Here is a 21,924-nt window from a genome sequence, read left to right on the forward strand (position 1 = left end):
AGAACCTCTCGACAAGTCCAACATGTCCCTGATTAACCTGTCTAGCGGAACCTCGAACCCCTCGCCAACAGCCAATAAAATTGCAGGGCGCCAAATACAAATCAACAGAAATCTCATAAATCAAATTTCTCAAACATACAAGTATTAGGCACCATTTTAAAGATACAATTCTCATTAATCCAGCCACAGTGTCTGATTTCAAAAATGCTTTACAGCGAAAGCTCCACAAACAATTATGTTAGGTCACCACCAAGTCAGACTGTTCTAGTGCCCCTGCCAATTAATTGACAATATTTCTGCTTTTTGTGACTCCTCTCTTTGGTTGGAAAATCGCTGTTTGCTTTCTGTGACTAGTTACTGACCTAACATAATGATATGTTCTGCTTTCGCCGAAAAGCTTTTTTGAAATCGGACACTGTGGTTGGATTAACGAGAATTTTATCTTTAAAATGGTGTCTAATACTTGTATGTTTGAGAAAATTGAATTATGAGATTTCTGTTGATTGAATTTGGCGCACTGCAATTTCATTGGCTGTTGGCGAGGGGCTCCGCTAGCGGAACGGGGTTCCAGTCCTAGACAGGTTAAAGTAATGACGGACTGTCATTTCTCTTTGCTTATTTGAGCTGTTCTTGCCACAATATGGACTTGGTCTTTACCAAATAGGGCTATCTTCTGTATACCACCCCTACCTTGTCACAACACAACTGATTGGCTCAAACACATTAAGAAGGAAAGAAATTCCACAAATTCACTTTTAACAAGGCACACCTGTTAATTGAAATGCATTCCAGGTGACTACCTCATGAAGCTGGTTGAGAGAATGCCAAGAGTGTGCAAAGCTGTCATAAAGGTAAAGGGTGGCTACTTTGAAGAATCAAATATAAAATATATTTTGATTTGTTGAACACTTTTTTGTTTACTACATCATCCCATATGTGTAATTTCATAGTTTTGATGTCTTCACTACTATTCTACAATGTAGAAAATAGTAAAAAATAAAGAAAAACCATGGAATGAGTTGGTGTGTCCAAACTTTTGACTGGTACCTTGTGTGTGTATATCCACCTATACATACATACATACATACATAGATTGCTCGTCCTAGTATTTATATATTTCTTATTTTCATTCTTTTACTTTTAGATCTGTGTTTATTGTTGTGAATTGTTAGATTTGACTGCAATGTTGGAGCTAGGAACACAAGCGTATCGCTACAACCGCAATAACATCTGATAAATATGTGTGTGCAACCAATAGCATTTGATTTTATTTGATGTGTGTATGCATAAAGATAGAAAACCACTACTCACAGCGATGAGGATCTGTGTTGCACTGTGTAGGACCTCTATGTACTGGTACTCCATGAGACAGCCCATGACAGAGATGTAGGACTGGCTGTCCACAGTGCCCACCCCTGGCTGGGTCATCTCTCTCCTCACACACCCTGGACCGCGCTCACTCCACCACGAGTGGTGAGCCGAGATGTTAAACGTCAGCAGGTCACTTTCCTGTAACAAGAAATAAACACACATATTAACATGTAAGAAAGGACACAGAGACAAACATACACACACATTTGTGGATAGATAGGCACAATCAAGGACCTGCACAAACACATATATACAGTATATATACACACAGAAACACTCACAAACGTTAATCAATACCCCAATACAGCAATCTAACCCCACAGTTGCCCCGCAGCAACAATACATGCATTATTAACACAGGACAATGGGTTGCTGTCAGGAATAGTTAATTTGAAGTCTCTCTCTCTCTCTCTCTCTTTAGAGGCAATGAGAAATATATATTTACACTGCAAAAGCAAATTAAATAGACAAACAAAAGGGAAATAAACAAGGGAACCATTAGTAAACATTACACTCACAAAAGTTTTAAAAGAATATAGACATTTCAAATGTTACATTATTGGCTATGTACAGGGTTGTAACAATGTGCGAGTAGTTGAAGTATGACAGAGAATATAAATAAACAGATAAATCTAGGTTGTATTTACAATTTGTGCTCCACTGTTTTCCCTTTTCTCATGGCAACGGGTCACATATATTGCTGCTGTGATTGCACACTGCGGTATTTCGACTAACAAAATATTTGTGTGTCTCTAATGTGTTCATACATTTGGCAGGAGGTTAGGAAGTGTAGCTCAGTTTCCACCTCATTTTGTGGGCAGTGGGTTCACAGACTGTCTTCTCTCGAGAGCCAGGTCTGCCTATGGTGGCCTCTCTCAATAGCAAGGCTATGCTCACATAGTCAATGATTTTCTTAATTTGGGGTCAGTCACAGGTCAGGTATTCTACCATCGTGTACTCTCTGTTTAGGGCCAGATAGCATTCCAATTTGCTCCGTTTTTTGGTAGATTTTTTCCAGTGTGTCAAAAAGTAATCTTTTTGCTTTCTCATAATTTGGTTGGGTCTGTGTTTCTGTCCTGGAGCCAGATCCTAATTTGGATGTTGAGTTTTATGTTCCATTTGATGGCATAGAAGAACCTTCTTGCCTTTTGTGTTAGATCATTCACAGCTTTGTGGAGGTTACCTGTGGTGTTGCTGTTTAGGCCGAGGTAGCTGTAATTCTTTGTGTGTTCTAGTTCAACAGTAGAATTTGTATATGTTTTGTCTTGGCTGCTGGACCTTTTTTGGAATTCAAGTTTTTTGGTCTTACTAAGATTCACTGTCAGGGCCCAAGTCTGACAGAATCTGTGCAGAAGATGTAGATGCTGCTGTAGGCCCTCATTGTTTGGGGACAGAAGCACCAGATCATCTGCAAACTGTAGACATTTGATTTCTGAGTCCAGTAAGGTGAGGCCGGGTGCTGCAGACTGTTCTAGTGCCCCCGCCAATTAATTGACATATATGTTGAAGAGGGTCTGGCTCAAGCTGCATTCCTGTCTCACCCCACGGCTCTGAGGAAAGAAATCTGTGTGTTTATTGGCTATTTTCAACTGTCATGTGCACTCCTCCCCAACACCGCTTTCCATCAATTTATATCGTGGACTCTCATGCCAAATTGAGTGAAAAGCTTTTTTGAAATGAACAAAGCATGAGAAGACTTTGCTTGTGTTTTTTTTGTCAATAAGGATGTACAGGGTGTATACGTGGTCTGTCGTACGGTATTCTGTTACGAAGACAATTTGACATTTGCTGAGGACATTGTTTTCACTGAGGAAATGTTGGAGTCTGCTGTTGATGATATTGCAGAGGATTTTTTCAGAGATTACTTCTCACATATTCCACATTTGTGGATTGTGGTCATCAGGCCTTGGTTCCAAATATAAAGGGAAGATGCCAGAGCTGAGGGTAATGTTGAAGAATTTAAGAACAGCCAGTTTGAATTTGTGGTCTGTATATTTTATCATTTAGTTACCATCAACACCACAGGGCTTTTTGGGTTGGGGGGGGGGGTTTGCATTTTGTCCTGTAGTTCATTCAATATAATTTGAGAATCCAGTGGGTTCTGGTAGTCTTTAATAGCTGATTCTAAGTTTAGTAAATTACCATGTATATGTTTTTGCTCTTGATTCTTTGTTATTTGTCCAAAAAGGTTGTAGGTTTATTCATACGTCTCCATTTTGGGTAGATAGCTCTCATGTTGTTTGTTTCGTGTGTTCCAATTTTCTCAGAAGTGTTTTGATTCTATTGATTCTTCAATCACAATGAGCTGTTTTTTTAACATGCTGTTCCTTCTTAGTGTATTTCTGTATTGTTTGAGTGTTTCGCCATAGTGATATTTCTGTATTGTTTGAGTGTTTCGCCATAGTGAAGGCGTAAGCTAAGGTTTACTGGTTCTCTGTGTTTTTGGTTGATAGTATGGTGGAGAAATGACAAGATTGTAATAATGCTGTTATTGCATCAAATGGTTGTTTTATGCAACAGAATAAGGGGTTGTTAGAACGCTCATCTGTGTGTGTTCTACTGAGGATGGGCCTCTGGAAGATTTACGATGTCTTTGGGGGATACCGCATTCCAGAGCACGAGTTAATGTTTCTGTTCTATAAGGTACCAGGGAGAGATGACTCCAGGGACAGACCCTGGTCTCTACACAATGAGAACAGTTTTTACAGCAGATACTGTCTGCTGTGAATTATAAGTATCTTTCATACAAATCTTAACCTTGTTACCCATTACATACATCTGTTGTTTGTCATGTAGACTGAAGGGGGTGTATCTTGGCTATAAAATACCTTTGTATCCTTTGTCTAAATGGGCCCTCAACGAATCATCTGAGGGTATGATTCATTCGGTGTATATGTAATTCTGTGTGATTAGTTAGGTATTTAGTAAATAAATAATTAAACCCAATTTTGTATTGCTGATTCAACTTGTTAGCCAGGGTTCGTGAAGATAACCAAGAATTTACAACTTTCAGATGAGACTGAAATAAGGTGACGATTAATATTGACTGCTATTGATGTAAAATATTACTAGGTCTTTAAGAGTTTATTCGGAAGATAACTGCTCTATAAATATTATTTCGTGGTGCCCCGACTTTCTACTTAATTACATTTACATGATTAGCTCAATCAGGTAATATTACTTACAGAGAAAGGATTTAATAGAATAGCAGGTCATATCACTTAATCTGGCATAGCTAAAGACACGACAGGGTTATATATATCGTTTTTTCCTACTGGTAAGAATACAAGAGCTGGTGAAAGTGAGCTCGCTGGGCTATATCGGACTGTAAGGTATTCAAAGGGACAGTTGCAGTAGAGGTCTGAATAGTTGAATCAGAAAAGTTCTGTGATCATTTTTGATTACTGTTGCTGGGTTTTATAGTTCAGGTAACACCAGTGAATTTGAGCAGGAAGTTAATATATTCTAGCATTATAATCTTCCATTACGTGGAACAATGTCTGGTCATTAAAGTGGATTGCAGTTTGAGTTTTATTTACATTTTTACAGGGACAGTGCACATTAATCAACGTTTCAGTAAAAGTGGCAGTTTTAGCCTGCCGGCTAATTTTCAACCGCAGTCCCTGGGCAGGTTATTAAAAAACATTTACAATAATAATACAGACAATCAATGAGCAGTGAGCACAAGCAGAGCAGAGCAACATAGAACAAGCAAAACGTAGCGCAGTCAGTGTAGTCAGCTCAGCTATCCCCATTGAGACTGTGTCTGTGCCTCGATTGAGGTTGGGCAAAACTAAACATGGCGGTGTTCGCCTTAGCAATCTCATTAGGATAAAGACCTCCTCCATTCTTGCCATTATTGAAAGAGATTGTGATACCACATCTCAAAATAGGGCTACATAATGTTAGATCCCTTACTTCCAAGGCAGTTATAGTCAATTAACTAATCACTGATCATAATCTTGATGTGATTGGCCTGACTGAAACATGGCTTAAGCCTGATGAATTTACTGTGTTAAATGAGGCCTCACCTCCTGGTTACACTAGTGACCATATCCCCTCCGTGTCCCACAAAGGCGGAGGTGTTACTAACATTTATGATAGCAAATTTCAATTTACAAAAAAAAGTCATTTTTGTCTTTTCAGCTTCTAGTCATGAAATCTATGCAGCCTACTCAATCACTTTTTATAGCTACTGTTTACAGGCCTCCTGGGCCATATACAGCGTTCCTCACTGAGTTCAATGAATTCCTAATCGGACTACCTGTTGTAGTCATGGCAGATAATATTCAAATATTTGGTGACTTTAATATTCACATGGAAAAGTCCACAGACCAATTCCAAAAGTTGGTTTTGTCCAACATGTCTCCGGACCGACTCACTGCCACAGTCATACTCCGGACCTAGTTTTGTCCCGTGGAATAAATGTTGTGGATCTTAATGTTTCTCCTCATAATCCTGGACTATCGGACCACCATTTTACTACGTTTGCAATCACAACAAATAATCTGCTCAGACCCCAACCAAGGAGCATCAAAAGTCGTGCTATTGATTCTCGGACAACCCAAAGATTCCTAGATGCTCTTCCAGACTCCCTCCACCTACCCAAGGACGTCAGAGTAAAAAAAACAGCTAACCACCTAACTGAGGAACTCAATTTAACCTTGCGTAATACCCTAGATGCAGTCGCACCCCTAAAAACAAAAAACATTTGTCATAAGCAACTAGCTCCCTGGTATACAGAAAATACCAGAGACCTGAAGCAAGCTTCCACAAAATTGGAACGGAAATGGCGCTACACCAAACTGGATGTCTCCCGACTAGCTTGGAAAGACAGTACCGTGCAGTATCGAAGAGTGCCCACTGCTGCTCGATCATCCTATTTTTTCAACTTAATTGAGGAGAATAAGAACATTAAAAAAAAAGTCGCAAAGCTAACTAAAAAGCAGCATTCCTCAAGAGAGAACGGCTTTCACTTCAGCCGTGATAAATTCATGAACTTCTTTGATGAAAAGATCATGATCATTTGAAAGCAAATTACGGACTCCTCTTTAAATCTGTGTATTTCTCCAAAGCTCAGTTGTCCTGAGTCTGCACAGCTCTGCCAGGACACTTAAGTGTTTTAGTACTATATCTCTTGACATATTGATGAAAATAATCATGGCCTCTAAACCTTTAAACTGTATACTGGACCCTATTCCAACTAAACTACTGAAAGAGCTGCTTCCTGTGCTTGGCTCTCCTATGTTGAATATAATAAACGGCTCCCTATCACCCGGATGTGTACCAAACTCACTAAAAGTGGCAGTAATAAAGCATCTCTTGAAAAATCCGCAGGCCTCCTTACTGTCCTTAGAATTTCTAAGCAAACAGCTGGAGGCAGGGCTTCCTCCTATAGAGCTCAATTTTGATGGAATGGTCTGCCTATCCATGTGAGAGACGCAGACTTTGTCTCAACCTTTAAGTCTTTATTGAAGACTCATCTCTTCAGTAAGATCCTATGATTGAGTGTAGTCTGGCCCAGGAGCAACAAACCGCCCTTGCTGTCTCTGCCTGGCCGGTTCCCCTCTCTCCACTGGGATTCTCTGTCTCTAACCCTATTACAGGGGCTGAGTCACTGGCTTACTGGTGCTCTTCCATGCCGCCCCTAGGAGGGGTGCGTCACTTGAGTGGGTTGAGTCACTGACATGATCTTCCTGTCTGGGTTGGCTCCCCCTTGGGTTGTGCCGTGGCAGAGATCTTTGTGGGCTATACTCGGCCTTGTCTCAGGATGGTAAGTTGGTGGTTGAAGATATCCCTCTATTGGTGTGGGGGCTGTGCTTTGGCAAAATGGGTGGAGTTATATCCTGCCTGTTTGGCCCTGTCCGGGGGTATCGTCGGACGGGGCCACAATGTCTCCCGACCCCTCCTGTCTCAGCCTCCAGTATTTATGCTGCAGTAGTTTATGTGTCGGGGGGCTAGGGTCAGTCTGTTATATCTGGAGTATTTCTCCTGTCTTATCCGGTGTCCTGTGTGAATTTATGTATGCTCTCTCTAATTCTCTCTCTTTCTCTCTTTCTTTCTCTCTCTCTCGGAGGACCTGAGCCCTAGGACCATGCCTCAGGACTACCTGGCATGATGTCCCTAGTCCACCTGGCCGTGCTGCTGCTCCAGTTTCAACTGTTCTGCCTGCGGCTATGGAACCCTGACCTGTTCCAGACCTATCCCTCTTCCAGACCTGCTGTTTTCAAGTCTCTAGGGACAGCAGGAGCGGTAGAGATACTCTTAATGATCAGCTATGAAAAGCCAACTGACATTTACTCCAAAGGTGCTGACATGCACCCTTGACAACCACTCTGATTATTATTATTTGACCATGCTGGTCATCTATGAGCATTTGAACATCTTGGCCATGTTCTATTATAATCTCCAGCCAGCACAGCCAGAAGAGGACTGGCCACCCCTCATAGCCTGGTTCCTCACTAGGTTTCTTCCTATGTTCCTTGCCTTTCTAGGGAGTTTTTCCTAGCCACCGTTCTTCTACACCTGCATTGCTTGCTGTTTGGGGTTTAAGGCTGGGTTTCTGTACAGCACTTTGACATCAGCTGATGTAAGAAGGGCATTATAAATACATTTGATTGAATTTGATTGATAGCATGCAAAAAGCTACAAAACAAAATACATAAAAGCAACAAAGTGTTTCCACGCCTCACCAGCCACAGACAACATGGAATGCGGCAATACACAGCTAGGGATTATTTTCACAAGTCTGATTGGCCTCTAACCATGTCTTCATGTTATTTTTTAAGGTGTGATAGGTGGTACAGTTGAGTTGTGTGTGTCTGATGGCAGGATATTCCAGACATGATCTACTGCCATAGGTTTGGGTTTCTGTTTAACAAAATTACTGAGTGGAGGGGGAGCCAGGCCATTTAGAATCTTGAATACAAGACATGCGTCGATGTATTGCACAAGATTTTTCCAACTAAGGAGCTCTGAGGATGTAACAGTGATGATGGCTATTGGGTTTCCTATCAAGTACTTTGAGAGCCTGTTTGCAGACAAACTGAATGGGTTTTAATGTTGTACAGCAAGCTTGGGCCAAACTAGTCAGGTAGTATGTTAAGTAGGGGAGTATCATAGATTTGAAGTACAGTTTTGCTACCTCTGTAGTCAAAAAAAATGTATAGTTCGGAAATGAGCTAGTTTGAATTTGGATATTTCAGATACCTCTTTCACCCGCTTTTCAAAAGAGAGGTTGGAATTAGCTATGATGCCAAGGTACTTCAAATTGGATACCACCTGGAGCTTTTCCCCTGACACAGACATCTGGCTCAGTAGCATCTGTTGCCCTCTTCGTGAGGAACATGCATTTTTTATATTGAGATGCAAACATGAGTCACTGAGCCACTTTGTAACCTGGACCATTACAGTAGTGAGTTCTTGTGCAGCTTGTTGTTCGCTCTTTGCATGCACATATATCACTGTATCATCTGCATACATTTGAACTTCAGACCCAGTACAGACAGAAGGCAAATCATTAATGTACAGGCTGAACGGTATTGACCCTTGGCGTACGCCCACATCATAGCTAAGAGTGGGCGACCGTTCGTTTGGACTATTACGCTGATGAGACAGCACCAACTTTTTAAAGGTTCTAGATTTGTTAAACAACAGGTTTATATTTTTCCTACTTAATGCGGGTTTGTTTATTGTTTATTTGAGGTATCAATTAATGAAACACTATTATCTAATGTGTTTTGAGTAAGATTTTTCCATCCGGGACTGATGGAAGTCCCCTACAGTATGTTAAAGGAGACGTAGGAGATCAGGTCTCAAAAACGTTGTAATAAATGCCTGGAATGAAATATCAGTGATTCCTTACGCTGAGAAATTGACTACATTTGCGTTTACACCTTCACTTTTGGTAATTTTCTACACTACCCTCCATGCATCTATAGCACTTCTTAATAGTATGAAGTTTGTTCAGCTTCGATGCCTCCTCATGGTCGATTATTGCTCCTTTAAAGTAGACTGTGATTTTGCTGTGATCTGATAGGGGTGTCAGTGGGCTGACTGTGAACGCTCTGAGAGACTCTGGGTTGAGGTCGGTGATAAAGTAATCCACGGTAATACTACCAAGAAATGAACTATAGGTCTACCTACTGTAGGAGTCCCCTCGAAGCTTACCATTGACTTTGTACGTACTCAGCGTGCGACAGAGCTGCAGGAGTTGTGACCCGTTTTTGTTGGTTATGTTGTCGTAGTTGTGCCTAGGGGGGCATATTTGGGAGGGAATGCTGTCACCTCCAGGTAGGTGTTTGTCCCCCTGTGTGCTGAGGGTGTCAGGTTCTTGTCCAGTTCTGGCATTTAGGTCGCCACAGACTAGCACATGTCCCTGGGCCTGGAAATTATTGATTTCCCCCTCCAGGATGGAGAAGCTGTCTTCATTAAAGTATGGGGATTGTAGTGGGCGGATATAGGTAGCACACGAGGACATTTTTCTCTGTGGAGATAATTTCCTTATTAATTTCTAGCCAAATGTAAAATGTTCCTGTTTTGATTAATTTAGAGTGAGTTAGGTCTGCTCTATACCAAATTAGCATACCCCCTGTGTCTCTTCCCTGTTTTACTCGTGGTCGTTTGGTTTGGTCTCACTCTCACACATACGCGTCGCTGAAGGGAGGTGGTAAGGGGTGCATAGAGGGTTTGGTTGGGGCCTGAATTAGGAACAGTATGTGTATGTGTGTTGTCCATTAGCTGTCTCCCCTCCTGGCTACCATATGCATTTTGGGAGGGCAGGCTATTTCCCTCCGGTGTGTTACAGCCCAGCCCCAGCTGCTGGCCTCTACACACCTCATTACGACAGCTGAGACCAGCCAGAGCTGGGGCCCGCGACGAGTACACGCACGCATGACCACTCCAACTATGTTAGGCATGAGCATTCATCTTCACTGAGAGATCAATGTAGATCCCCATCACTGACGGAGTCCATCTGAGTCTGATGGAGAGAAACAGGGCCGATCAAACAGAGGACGGGGAGGGAATAGACCGAAGACAAAGCAGAGGAGTGGAGCAGAAAGAAATGGAGGAGGATGGGTCAGGCCAGGGTGTGACAGGAAATAAGTGAGAAAGAAAAAAGGAGGGGGAGAATGTGAAGATAGTGGAGGACAAATGTTTGATGAACGAGAAGAGTAGCTGCTGCTGCTAATGGGGATCCCAATAAACCTAAATCCTTAACCTGCTAAAAGGAACCCCGGGGGAGATTTGGAGAAACCAGACTGGAGTGTGCTAAGTCCAGTCATAGTGTGGGCCTGTGTGAACTTTCTATACAGTGAAGTTGACAGACATATACAAAGGAAAACCGCTCACATCTCCTGTCATGTTTTATTACAATGTCATTGTCTCGTCTCAGCAGTGTGAGCTTCGGCAGAATATAACCCAAGATTCGAACTGGATAAATATTTGTGTATGCCAGACAAAGCCACAATTCCAAAGACACACTTACACACACAGGCACAGACTGTCCATTTGTGTGTTAGTCCTCTAATTGGATGAGGAGCGCATTTAACCCCACGTAGCCTAAGTGTGACTCCACATCAGACAGGGGGGACCCCAGGATTAAGCCACTGTCATGAGAACTAGGACATATGCAGTATACCTGACTAGGGTCAGTCCAACCTATGGACTTATGATAGCTCCCTAAAAGCAGAATGAGCCGTTGACTACAGCCTACCTTCCCATCTCTAGCTCCCTCCATTTTTCTTTCTCTCTCACACACACACACACACACACACACACACACACACACACACACACACACACACACACACACACACACACACACACACACACACACACACACACACACACACACACACACACACACACACACACACACACACACACACACCGAGAACAGTCTCAGCACTCAGATCAAACTGCTCAAATTGGGAGCAGAGAAGGGAAATGATCATAATCCCAAATGTAACACTTTCTGTTGGCACGGAAACAGAGACTCAGGAGACCTGTCAGAGTGTGTGTGTGTGTCTGGCAGTCCGTCAGGGGCTATAGAGTGGTGAGTGTGTGCGTGTAGAACAGAGACTCCACAGAGCGAAGACCTGTCAGCACACGCTGTTGGAACAGTGACAAGAATGATGTGTGGGCGGGTGAGGTGTGTGTGTGTGTGTGTCTGTATATGTATCTGTGTGTGTGGGATGGGTAAGTAGGTGAGGTGTGTGTGTCTGTATATGTATCTGTGTGTGTGGGATGGGTAAGTAGGTGAGGTGTGTGTGTCTGTATATGTATCTGTGTGTGTGGGATGGGTAAGTAGGTGAGGTGTGTGTGTCTGTATATGTATCTGTGTGTGTGGGATGGGTAAGTAGGTGAGGTGTGTCTGTCTATGTGTATCTGTGTGTGTGGGATGGGTAAGTAGGTGAGGTGTGTCTGTATATGTATCTGTGTGTGTGGGATGGGTAAGTAGGTGAGGTGTGTGTGTCTGTATGTGTATCTGTGTGTGTGGGATGGGTAAGTAGGTGAGGTGTGTCTGTCTGTATGTGTATCTGTGTGTGTGGGATGGGTAAGTAGGTGAGGTGTGTCTGTATATGTATCTGTGTGTGTGGGATGGGTAAGTAGGTGAGGTGTGTGTGTCTGTATGTGTATCTGTGTGTGTGGGATGGGTAAGTAGGTGAGGTGTGTGTGTGTGTGTATATGTATCTGTGTGTGTGGGATGGGTAAGTAGGTGAGGTGTGTGTGTCTGTATATGTATCCGTGTGTGTGGGATGGGTAAGTAGGTGAGGTGTGTGTGTGTATATGTATCTGTGTGTGTGGGATGGGTAAGTAGGTGAGGTGTGTGTGTCTGTATATGTATCCGTGTGTGTGGGATGGGTAAGTAGGTGAGGTGTGTGTGTGTGTGTATATGTATCTGTGTGTGTGGGATGGGTAAGTAGGTGAGGTGTGTGTGTCTGTATATGTATCCGTGTGTGTGGGATGGGTAAGTAGGTGAGGTGTGTGTGTGTGTATATGTATCCGTGTGTGTGGGATGGGTAAGTAGGTGAGGTGTGTGTGTCTGTATATGTATCCGTGTGTGTGGGATGGGTAAGTAGGTGAGGTGTGTGTGTCTGTATATGTATCCGTGTGTGTGGGATGGGTAAGTAGGTGAGGTGTGTGTGTCTGTATATGTATCCGTGTGTGTGGGATGGGTAAGTAGGTGAGGTGTGTCTGTCTGTATGTGTATCTGTGTGTGTGGGATGGGTAAGTAGGTGAGGTGTGTGTGTCTGTATTTGTATCCGTGTGTGTGGGATGGGTAAGTAGGTGAGGTGTGTGTGTCTGTATATGTATCCGTGTGTGTGGGATGGGTAAGTAGGTGAGGTGTGTGTGTCTGTATGTGTATCCGTGTGTGTGGGATGGGTAAGTAGGTGAGGTGTGTGTGTCTGTATATGTATCCGTGTGTGTGGGATGGGTAAGTAGGTGAGGTGTGTGTGTGTCTGTCTGTATGTGTGTGTCTGTCTGTATGTGTATCCGTGTGTGTGGGATGGATAAGTAGGTGAGGTGTGTGTCTGTATGTGTGTCTGTGTGTGTGGGATGGGTAAGTAGGTGAGGTGTGTGTGTTTGTCTGTATGTGTATCCGTGTGTGTGGGATGGGTAAGTATGTGAGGTGTGTGTGTCTGTATGTGTATCCGTGTGTGTGGGATGGGTAAGTAGGTGAGGTGTGTCTGTCTGTATATGTATCCGTGTGTGTGGGATGGGTAAGTAGGTGAGGTGTGTCTGTCTGTATGTGTATCCGTGTGTGTGGGATGGGTAAGTAGGTGAGGTGTGTGTGTGTGTGTGTCTGTATATGTATCCGTGTGTGTGGGATGGGTAAGTATGTGAGGTGTGTGTGTCTGTATGTGTATCCGTGTGTGTGGGATGGGTAAGTAGGTGAGGTGTGTGTGTCTGTATATGTATCTGTGTGTGTGGGGTGGGTAAGTAGGTGAGGTGTGTGTGTGTGTCTGTATATGTATCCGTGTGTGTGGGATGGGTTAGTAGGTGAGGTGTGTGTGTGTCTGTCTGTATGTGTGTGTCTGTCTGTATGTGTATCCGTGTGTGTGGGATGGATAAGTAGGTGAGGTGTGTGTCTGTATGTGTGTCCGTGTGTGTGGGATGGGTAAGTAGGTGAGGTGTGTGTGTTTGTCTGTATGTGTATCCGTGTGTATGGGATGGGTAAGTAGGTGAGGTGTGTGTGTCTGTATATGTATCTGTGTGTGTGGGGTGGGTAAGTAGGTGAGGTGTGTGTGTGTGTCTGTCTGTATGTGTGTGTCTGTCTGTATGTGTATCCGTGTGTGTGGGATGGGTAAGTAGGTGAGTTGTGTCTGTCTGTATGTGTATCCGTGTGTGTGTGGGATGGGTGGGCGGGTGAGGTGTGTGTGTCTGTATATGTATCCGTGTGTGTGGGATGGGTAAGTAGGTGAGGTGTGTGTGTCTGTATGTGTATCTGTGTGTGTGGGATGGGTAAGTAGGTGAGGTGTGTCTGTCTGTATGTGTATCTGTGTGTGTGGGATGGGTAAGTAGGTGAGGTGTGTCTGTATATGTATCTGTGTGTGTGGGATGGGTAAGTAGGTGAGGTGTGTGTGTCTGTATGTGTATCTGTGTGTGTGGGATGGGTAAGTAGGTGAGGTGTGTGTGTGTGTGTATATGTATCTGTGTGTGTGGGATGGGTAAGTAGGTGAGGTGTGTGTGTCTGTATATGTATCCGTGTGTGTGGGATGGGTAAGTAGGTGAGGTGTGTGTGTGTATATGTATCTGTGTGTGTGGGATGGGTAAGTAGGTGAGGTGTGTGTGTCTGTATATGTATCCGTGTGTGTGGGATGGGTAAGTAGGTGAGGTGTGTGTGTGTATATGTATCTGTGTGTGTGGGATGGGTAAGTAGGTGAGGTGTGTGTGTCTGTATATGTATCTGTGTGTGTGGGGTGGGTAAGTAGGTGAGGTGTGTGTATCTGTATATGTATCTGTGTGTGTGGGATGGGTAAGTAGGTGAGGTGTGTGTGTGTCTGTATGTGTATCCGTGTGTGTGGGATGGGTAAGTAGGTGAGGTGTGTCTGTCTGTATGTGTATCCGTGTGTGTGGGATGGGTAAGTAGGTGAGATGTGTGTGTGTGTGTGTCTGTATATGTATCCGTGTGTGTGGGATGGGTAAGTATGTGAGGTGTGTGTGTCTGTATGTGTATCCGTGTGTGTGGGATGGGTAAGTAGGTGAGGTGTGTGTGTGTGTGTGTGTCTGTATATGTATCCGTGTGTGTGGGATGGGTAAGTATGTGAGGTGTGTGTGTCTGTATGTGTATCCGTGTGTGTGGGATGGGTAAGTAGGTGAGGTGTGTGTGTGTGTGTGTCTGTATATGTATCCGTGTGTGTGGGATGGGTAAGTATGTGAGGTGTGTGTGTCTGTATGTGTATCCGTGTGTGTGGGATGGGTAAGTAGGTGAGGTGTGTGTGTCTGTATATGTATCTGTGTGTGTGGGGTGGGTAAGTAGGTGAGGTGTGTGTGTGTGTCTGTATATGTATCCGTGTGTGTGGGATGGGTAAGTAGGTGAGGTGTGTGTGTGTCTGTCTGTATGTGTGTGTCTGTCTGTATGTGTATCCGTGTGTGTGGGATGGATAAGTAGGTGAGGTGTGTGTCTGTATGTGTGTCTGTGTGTGTGGGATGGGTAAGTAGGTGAGGTGTGTGTGTTTGTCTGTATGTGTATCCGTGTGTGTGGGATGGGTAAGTATGTGAGGTGTGTGTGTCTGTATGTGTATCCGTGTGTGTGGGATGGGTAAGTAGGTGAGGTGTGTCTGTCTGTATATGTATCCGTGTGTGTGGGATGGGTAAGTAGGTGAGGTGTGTCTGTCTGTATGTGTATCCGTGTGTGTGGGATGGGTAAGTAGGTGAGGTGTGTGTGTGTGTGTCTGTATATGTATCCGTGTGTGTGGGATGGGTAAGTATGTGAGGTGTGTGTGTCTGTATGTGTATCCGTGTGTGTGGGATGGGTAAGTAGGTGAGGTGTGTGTGTCTGTATATGTATCTGTGTGTGTGGGGTGGGTAAGTAGGTGAGGTGTGTGTGTGTGTCTGTATATGTATCCGTGTGTGTGGGATGGGTAAGTAGGTGAGGTGTGTGTGTGTCTGTCTGTATGTGTGTGTCTGTCTGTATGTGTATCCGTGTGTGTGGGATGGATAAGTAGGTGAGGTGTGTGTCTGTATGTGTGTCCGTGTGTGTGGGATGGGTAAGTAGGTGAGGTGTGTGTGTTTGTCTGTATGTGTATCCGTGTGTGTGGGATGGGTAAGTAGGTGAGGTGTGTGTGTCTGTATATGTATCTGTGTGTGTGGGGTGGGTAAGTAGGTGAGGTGTGTGTGTGTGTGTGTGTCTGTCTGTATGTGTGTGTCTGTCTGTATGTGTATCCGTGTGTGTGGGATGGGTAAGTAGGTGAGGTGTGTGTGTGTTTCTGTATATGTATCTGTGTGTGTGGGGTGGGTAAGTAGGTGAGGTGTGTGTATCTGTATATGTATCTGTGTGTGTGGGATGGGTAAGTAGGTGAGGTGTGTGTGTGTGTGTCTGTCTGTATGTGTGTGTCTGTCTGTATGTGTATCCGTGTGTGTGGGATGGATAAGTAGGTGAGGTGTGTGTCTGTATGTGTGTCCGTGTGTGTGGGATGGGTAAGTAGGTGAGGTGTGTGTGTTTGTCTGTATGTGTATTCGTGTGTGTGGGATGGGTAAGTAGGTGAGGTGTGTGTGTCTGTATGTGTATCCGTGTGTGTGAGATGGATAAGTAGGTGAGGTGTGTGTGTCTGTATGTGTATCCGTGTGTGTGAGATGGATAAGTAGGTGAGGTGTGTCTGTCTGTACGTGTGTCCGTGTGTGTGGGATGGATAAGTAGGTGAGATGTGTGTGTGTGTGTGTGTATCTGTATGTGTATCCGTGTGTGTGGGATGGGTAAGTAGGTGTGTCTGTATGTGTATCCGTGTGTGTGGGATGGATAAGTAGGTGTGTCTGTATGTGTATCCGTGTGTGTGGGATGGGTAAGTAGGTGAGGTGTGTCTGTCTGTATGTGTATCCGTGTGTGTGGGATGGGTAAGTAGGTGAGATGTGTGTGTGTGTGTCTGTATATGTATCCGTGTGTGTGGGATGGGTAAGTATGTGAGGTGTGTGTGTCTGTATGTGTATCCGTGTGTGTGGGATGGGTAAGTAGGTGAGGTGTGTGTGTGTGTGTCTGTATATGTATCCGTGTGTGTGGGATGGGTAAGTATGTGAGGTGTGTGTGTCTGTATGTGTATCCGTGTGTGTGGGATGGGTAAGTAGGTGAGGTGTGTGTGTGTGTGTCTGTATATGTATCCGTGTGTGTGGGATGGGTAAGTATGTGAGGTGTGTGTGTCTGTATGTGTATCCGTGTGTGTGGGATGGGTAAGTAGGTGAGGTGTGTGTGTCTGTATATGTATCTGTGTGTGTGGGGTGGGTAAGTAGGTGAGGTGTGTGTGTGTGTCTGTATATGTATCCGTGTGTGTGGGATGGGTAAGTAGGTGAGGTGTGTGTGTGTCTGTCTGTATGTGTGTGTCTGTCTGTATGTGTATCCGTGTGTGTGGGATGGATAAGTAGGTGAGGTGTGTGTCTGTATGTGTGTCTGTGTGTGTGGGATGGGTAAGTAGGTGAGGTGTGTGTGTTTGTCTGTATGTGTATCCGTGTGTGTGGGATGGGTAAGTATGTGAGGTGTGTGTGTCTGTATGTGTATCCGTGTGTGTGGGATGGGTAAGTAGGTGAGGTGTGTCTGTCTGTATATGTATCCGTGTGTGTGGGATGGGTAAGTAGGTGAGGTGTGTCTGTCTGTATGTGTATCCGTGTGTGTGGGATGGGTAAGTAGGTGAGGTGTGTGTGTCTGTATATGTATCCGTGTGTGTGGGATGGGTAAGTATGTGAGGTGTGTGTGTCTGTATGTGTATCCGTGTGTGTGGGATGGGTAAGTAGGTGAGGTGTGTGTGTCTGTATATGTATCTGTGTGTGTGGGGTGGGTAAGTAGGTGAGGTGTGTGTGTGTGTCTGTATATGTATCCGTGTGTGTGGGATGGGTAAGTAGGTGAGGTGTGTGTGTGTCTGTCTGTATGTGTGTGTCTGTCTGTATGTGTATCCGTGTGTGTGGGATGGATAAGTAGGTGAGGTGTGTGTCTGTATGTGTGTCCGTGTGTGTGGGATGGGTAAGTAGGTGAGGTGTGTGTGTTTGTCTGTATGTGTATTCGTGTGTGTGGGATGGGTAAGTAGGTGAGGTGTGTGTGTCTGATGTGTATCCGTGTGTGTGAGATGGATAAGTAGGTGAGGTGTGTCTATCTGTATGTGTGTCCGTGTGTGTGGGATGGATAAGTAGGTGAGGTGTCTGTCTGTATGTGTATCCGTGTGTGTGGGATGGATAAGTAGGTGAGGTGTGTGTGTCTGTATGTGTATCCGTGTGTGTGAGATGGATAAGTAGGTGAGGTGTGTGTGTCTGTATGTGTATCCGTGTGTGTGAGATGGATAAGTAGGTGAGGTGTGTCTGTCTGTACGTGTGTCCGTGTGTGTGGGATGGATAAGTAGGTGAGATGTGTGTGTGTGTGTATCTGTATGTGTATCCGTGTGTGTGGGATGGGTAAGTAGGTGTGTCTGTATGTGTATCCGTGTGTGTGGGATGGATAAGTAGGTGTGTCTGTATGTGTATCCGTGTGTGTGGGATGGGTAAGTAGGTGTGTCTGTATGTGTATCCGTGTGTGTGGGATGGGTATTTAGGTACGGGGTGTGTGTGCTTGTGGCAGGGGTCAGTGGGACATCCTCCTGGGGTTGAGCCCTCTACTCTCTTGGAATAAATTGTTTAGATTTTACATGTTTTATTCAATGTCTCTCAAGCGCCAAGGAGAGAACACATGAACATACCGACAGACAGAGAAACACACTGTATCTTAAATGGTGGAAGATACACACAAGTCACGGGAGCTCCAAGATGGAGGACAGTTGCTCTGTAGTTGTCATGTAGTTGACCTATGAGTCAGAGAGAATAGCGCCTACCTTGGTCAGGCCTCCCACATCCAGGTAGAAACAGATGATGAAGACATTCCAGGTCACCCAGAGAGCTGTCCACACTGTGTACTGTATAGGACACACACACACACACACACACACACACACACACACACACACACACACACACACACACACACACACACACACACACACACACACACACACACACACACACACACACACACACACACACACACACACTTCAAAAAACACATTGTACATTAAAATAAGTTGGAAATGAAATGAAAGATCTCTGTCTGTGAATGGTGTTATGGGACACACTCTACACTGCACTAGACTGTTAATTTATTTATGTGTACTACCCGCTCTAGCCCACATGCCAAAGCTGCGGTAAGTCCATTAAGACTTAAAGGAGTTGTTTTTTAAACCAGCTGAGTGTTTAATGGAGGGGCATAAACAGGTCTTAGGATGGAATTACATTTGCAACATTTACAAAGGGTCTATTATACAAAAAACTAACTTCAGTTTGTCTGCTTACAGACACTTTGAGCACTTTGAAAAAGCGATACTCAAATCCAATCCATAACCATCCATCAACATGGTCTTTCTGACAGGAAGTTGCTAACCAAACTTCCACTCAAGGCTGAACTTCTTCCAATGGAGATGTTTTTCACCATGTGAACATGTCAACGCTCATTGAGACAGTAAAGGACTTACCCTCCCTAATTATCCTAGACGTTGAGTCATACTGTCGAACCATACTTTTTCCAAGAAAGCTGACACACAATTATTCTTCCCACTATCCGCTCTTGCCTTCGGTTACTCTCTCCACTCCTCTCCCTTCGCTTTTTACTCTCCCTCCTTTTCCCCAAGAAAGATGACACTATTGTTTCCTTATTCCTTCTCAACCTTCTATCCTATTCCTTCTCAACCTTCTATCCTCTTTCGCCTTTGATTATTCTCCCCCTTCCCTTCCCTCACCCATTCCTTCCAATCTCTCTCTCTTCTCTCGCCCTTTGATTTTCTTTCCACATTAACACCCAAACTGAACATTGCTAATACATTTTTGATGTATTTGTGAATATGTTATCGTTACTTAGCTTCATCCATCCCGTGTTAATTGAATAAAAGAGACAATACACTTCCTGTACTGATCTTCTAACTCCAAACGACACCAGAGTGGAATACCACTTCAAATATTCATACCCTGTCTGGGAGCTATGTGTTCTTAAATCTAGAGCATCGTACTGTTCTTCAATCTAGAGCATTGTACTGTTCTTCAATCTAGAACATTGTACTGTTCTTCAATCTAGAACATTGTAATGTTCTTCAATCTGCAACCTTCTAGTGTGCTTCAATCTAGAGCATTGTACTGTTCTTCAATCTAGAGCATTGTACTGTTCTTCAATCTAGAACATTCTAGTATTGTTCAATCTGCAACCTTCTAGTGTGCTTCAATCTAGAGCATTGTACTGTTCTTCAATCTAGAACATTCTAGTATTCTTCAATCTGCAACCTTCTAGTGTGCTTCAATCTAGAGCATTGTACTGTTCTTCAATCTAGAACATTCTAGTATTCTTCAATCTGCAACCTTCTAGTGTGCTTCAATCTTGAATGTTCTAGGGCATAACATTAGGTTTTTCAATCTTGGGTCTGGAGTGATACCAGATGGCCAGGCTTTTGTTCTTGCCCAGTACTAACACACCTAATTCAACTAATCTAATCTCCCACTCCCCCACTCCCCCCACCCCTAACCCCTCAGATTTAACCAAATCCTAAATCCTGTGGATTCGTGCTGAGGTGGGCCCTAGGGTACACTCTGTTCGAGTGTGAAATGAATGGAAGTTGAGTCATTAATTAAATGTAATTACTGATGGATTAAAAATGATTAAGACGACAAACAATGTGTTTAGGGAGAGGGCCAGGGATCTTGGGAGTTTGGATAAATGGAAAAATAACAAATTACCAAATGTAATGTGTGCATCTGTGTGAGTGTTTGTACTCACCACTACAATGTAGCGTGGTCGGTACTGTATGGTGCCGAAGAGGCCGAGGATGACAATGATGATGTGGAAGAAGTTGGCCAGAATGGGCGCCCATTGGTACCCCAGGAAGTCAAAAACCTGTCTCTCCAATGCCACGATCTGCAGAGAGAGAGAGGCGGGGAGAAAGAGGGGCAGGGAGGGTTAGGAAGACTGAATTTGGGGGATGAAGGTCAATAACATCCTTTTTGGTCGCATTTGAAAGTGCAAGGAAACTCAAAGGTACAGTATAGGCTAGGTGCATTACCCAACCAACCACAATGTACAACAAGAGAATAAGCCAACATGACACATCCATCCACATCTTAATGAAAGCATAAAGCAGTGCAATGGTCCATTCTGCGTTTGCTTAGTCTCATAACCACACACAGACACATCATCTTAACGAGGTGGAAATGTTTAGATGGGCCTCGTGAAGCAGGTGCGGGTGTGACAACAGAGATAGAGACAGAGAGAAGGAGAGCTTTTTTACAAAACACGGATGAATAACTACACTGACAGGGAGATAAACACTGAAAGGGGAGGGGAATAACAGACTGGGCTCAACATGATGTTAGAACCACAGACCAACACACAGGACTATAGAGGGAAAGAGGGGGTTCTCACAGACGAAGCTCTCTGCATCATGATGCGTCAACCCTCACCACCTCCCGCCCTCATCCCTGGACTAGAGGTGGGTCTGCTTCTATCTGATCTGTCCCTCTCAGCATGGCACTGTAAGCCTCAGCCAGAGATACATCCAGCCGGCCACACACACACACACACACACACACACACACACACACACACACACACACACACACACACACACACACACACACACACACACACACACACACACACACACACACACACACACACACACACAGCATTGCACTGTAAGCCTCAGCCAGAGATACATCCAGCCGGCCACACACACACACACGCACACACACACACACACACACACACACACACACACACACACACACACACACACACACAGCATTGCACTGTAAGCCTCAGCCAGAGATTCATCCAGCCGGCCACACACACACACACACACACGCACACACACACACACACACACACACACACACAGAGCATTGCACTGTAAGCCTCAGCCAGAGATACATCCAGCCGGCCACACACACACACACGCACGCACGCACGCACGCACGCACGCACGCACGCACGCACGCACGCACGCACGCACGCACGCACACGCACACGCACACACACACACACACACACACACACACACACACACACACACACACACACACACAGCATTGCACTGTAAGCCTCAGCCAGAGATATATCCAGCCTCACACACACACACACACACACACACACACACACACACACACACACACACACACACACACACACACACACACACACACACACACACACACACACACACACACACACACACACACACACACACACACACAGAGCTGTGTCTAGGCATAAGCGACATAAGCAACCACTTAGAGGACAGAATACATTTTTTATTTTGGACTGACAAATGCAGATATTTT

The 21,924-nt window shown here is 44.4% G+C and overlaps 1 protein-coding gene across 1 annotated transcript in view; it reads right to left on the reverse strand.

The window, feature by feature from the left end:
• LOC120020550 (sodium/potassium-transporting ATPase subunit beta-1-interacting protein 4-like) overlaps positions 1-20,509 on the reverse strand; it is a gene marked incomplete at its 5' end in the record, with an annotated part of 68,825 nt that extends 48,316 nt beyond the window's left edge. Inside the window, 3 exons of the mRNA XM_038964257.1 lie at positions 1,312-1,509; positions 18,384-18,464; positions 20,366-20,509. Of these exons, the coding sequence (XP_038820185.1) occupies positions 1,312-1,509; positions 18,384-18,464; positions 20,366-20,509 (423 nt within the window). The remainder of the gene's footprint in view (positions 1-1,311; positions 1,510-18,383; positions 18,465-20,365) is intronic.
• Positions 20,510-21,924: the final 1,415 nt, after the last annotated feature.

The sequence above is a fragment of the Salvelinus namaycush genome, chromosome 25 (assembly GCF_016432855.1).
Source record: "Salvelinus namaycush isolate Seneca chromosome 25, SaNama_1.0, whole genome shotgun sequence".
In the NCBI taxonomy this organism is placed as follows: domain Eukaryota; kingdom Metazoa; phylum Chordata; class Actinopteri; order Salmoniformes; family Salmonidae; genus Salvelinus; species Salvelinus namaycush.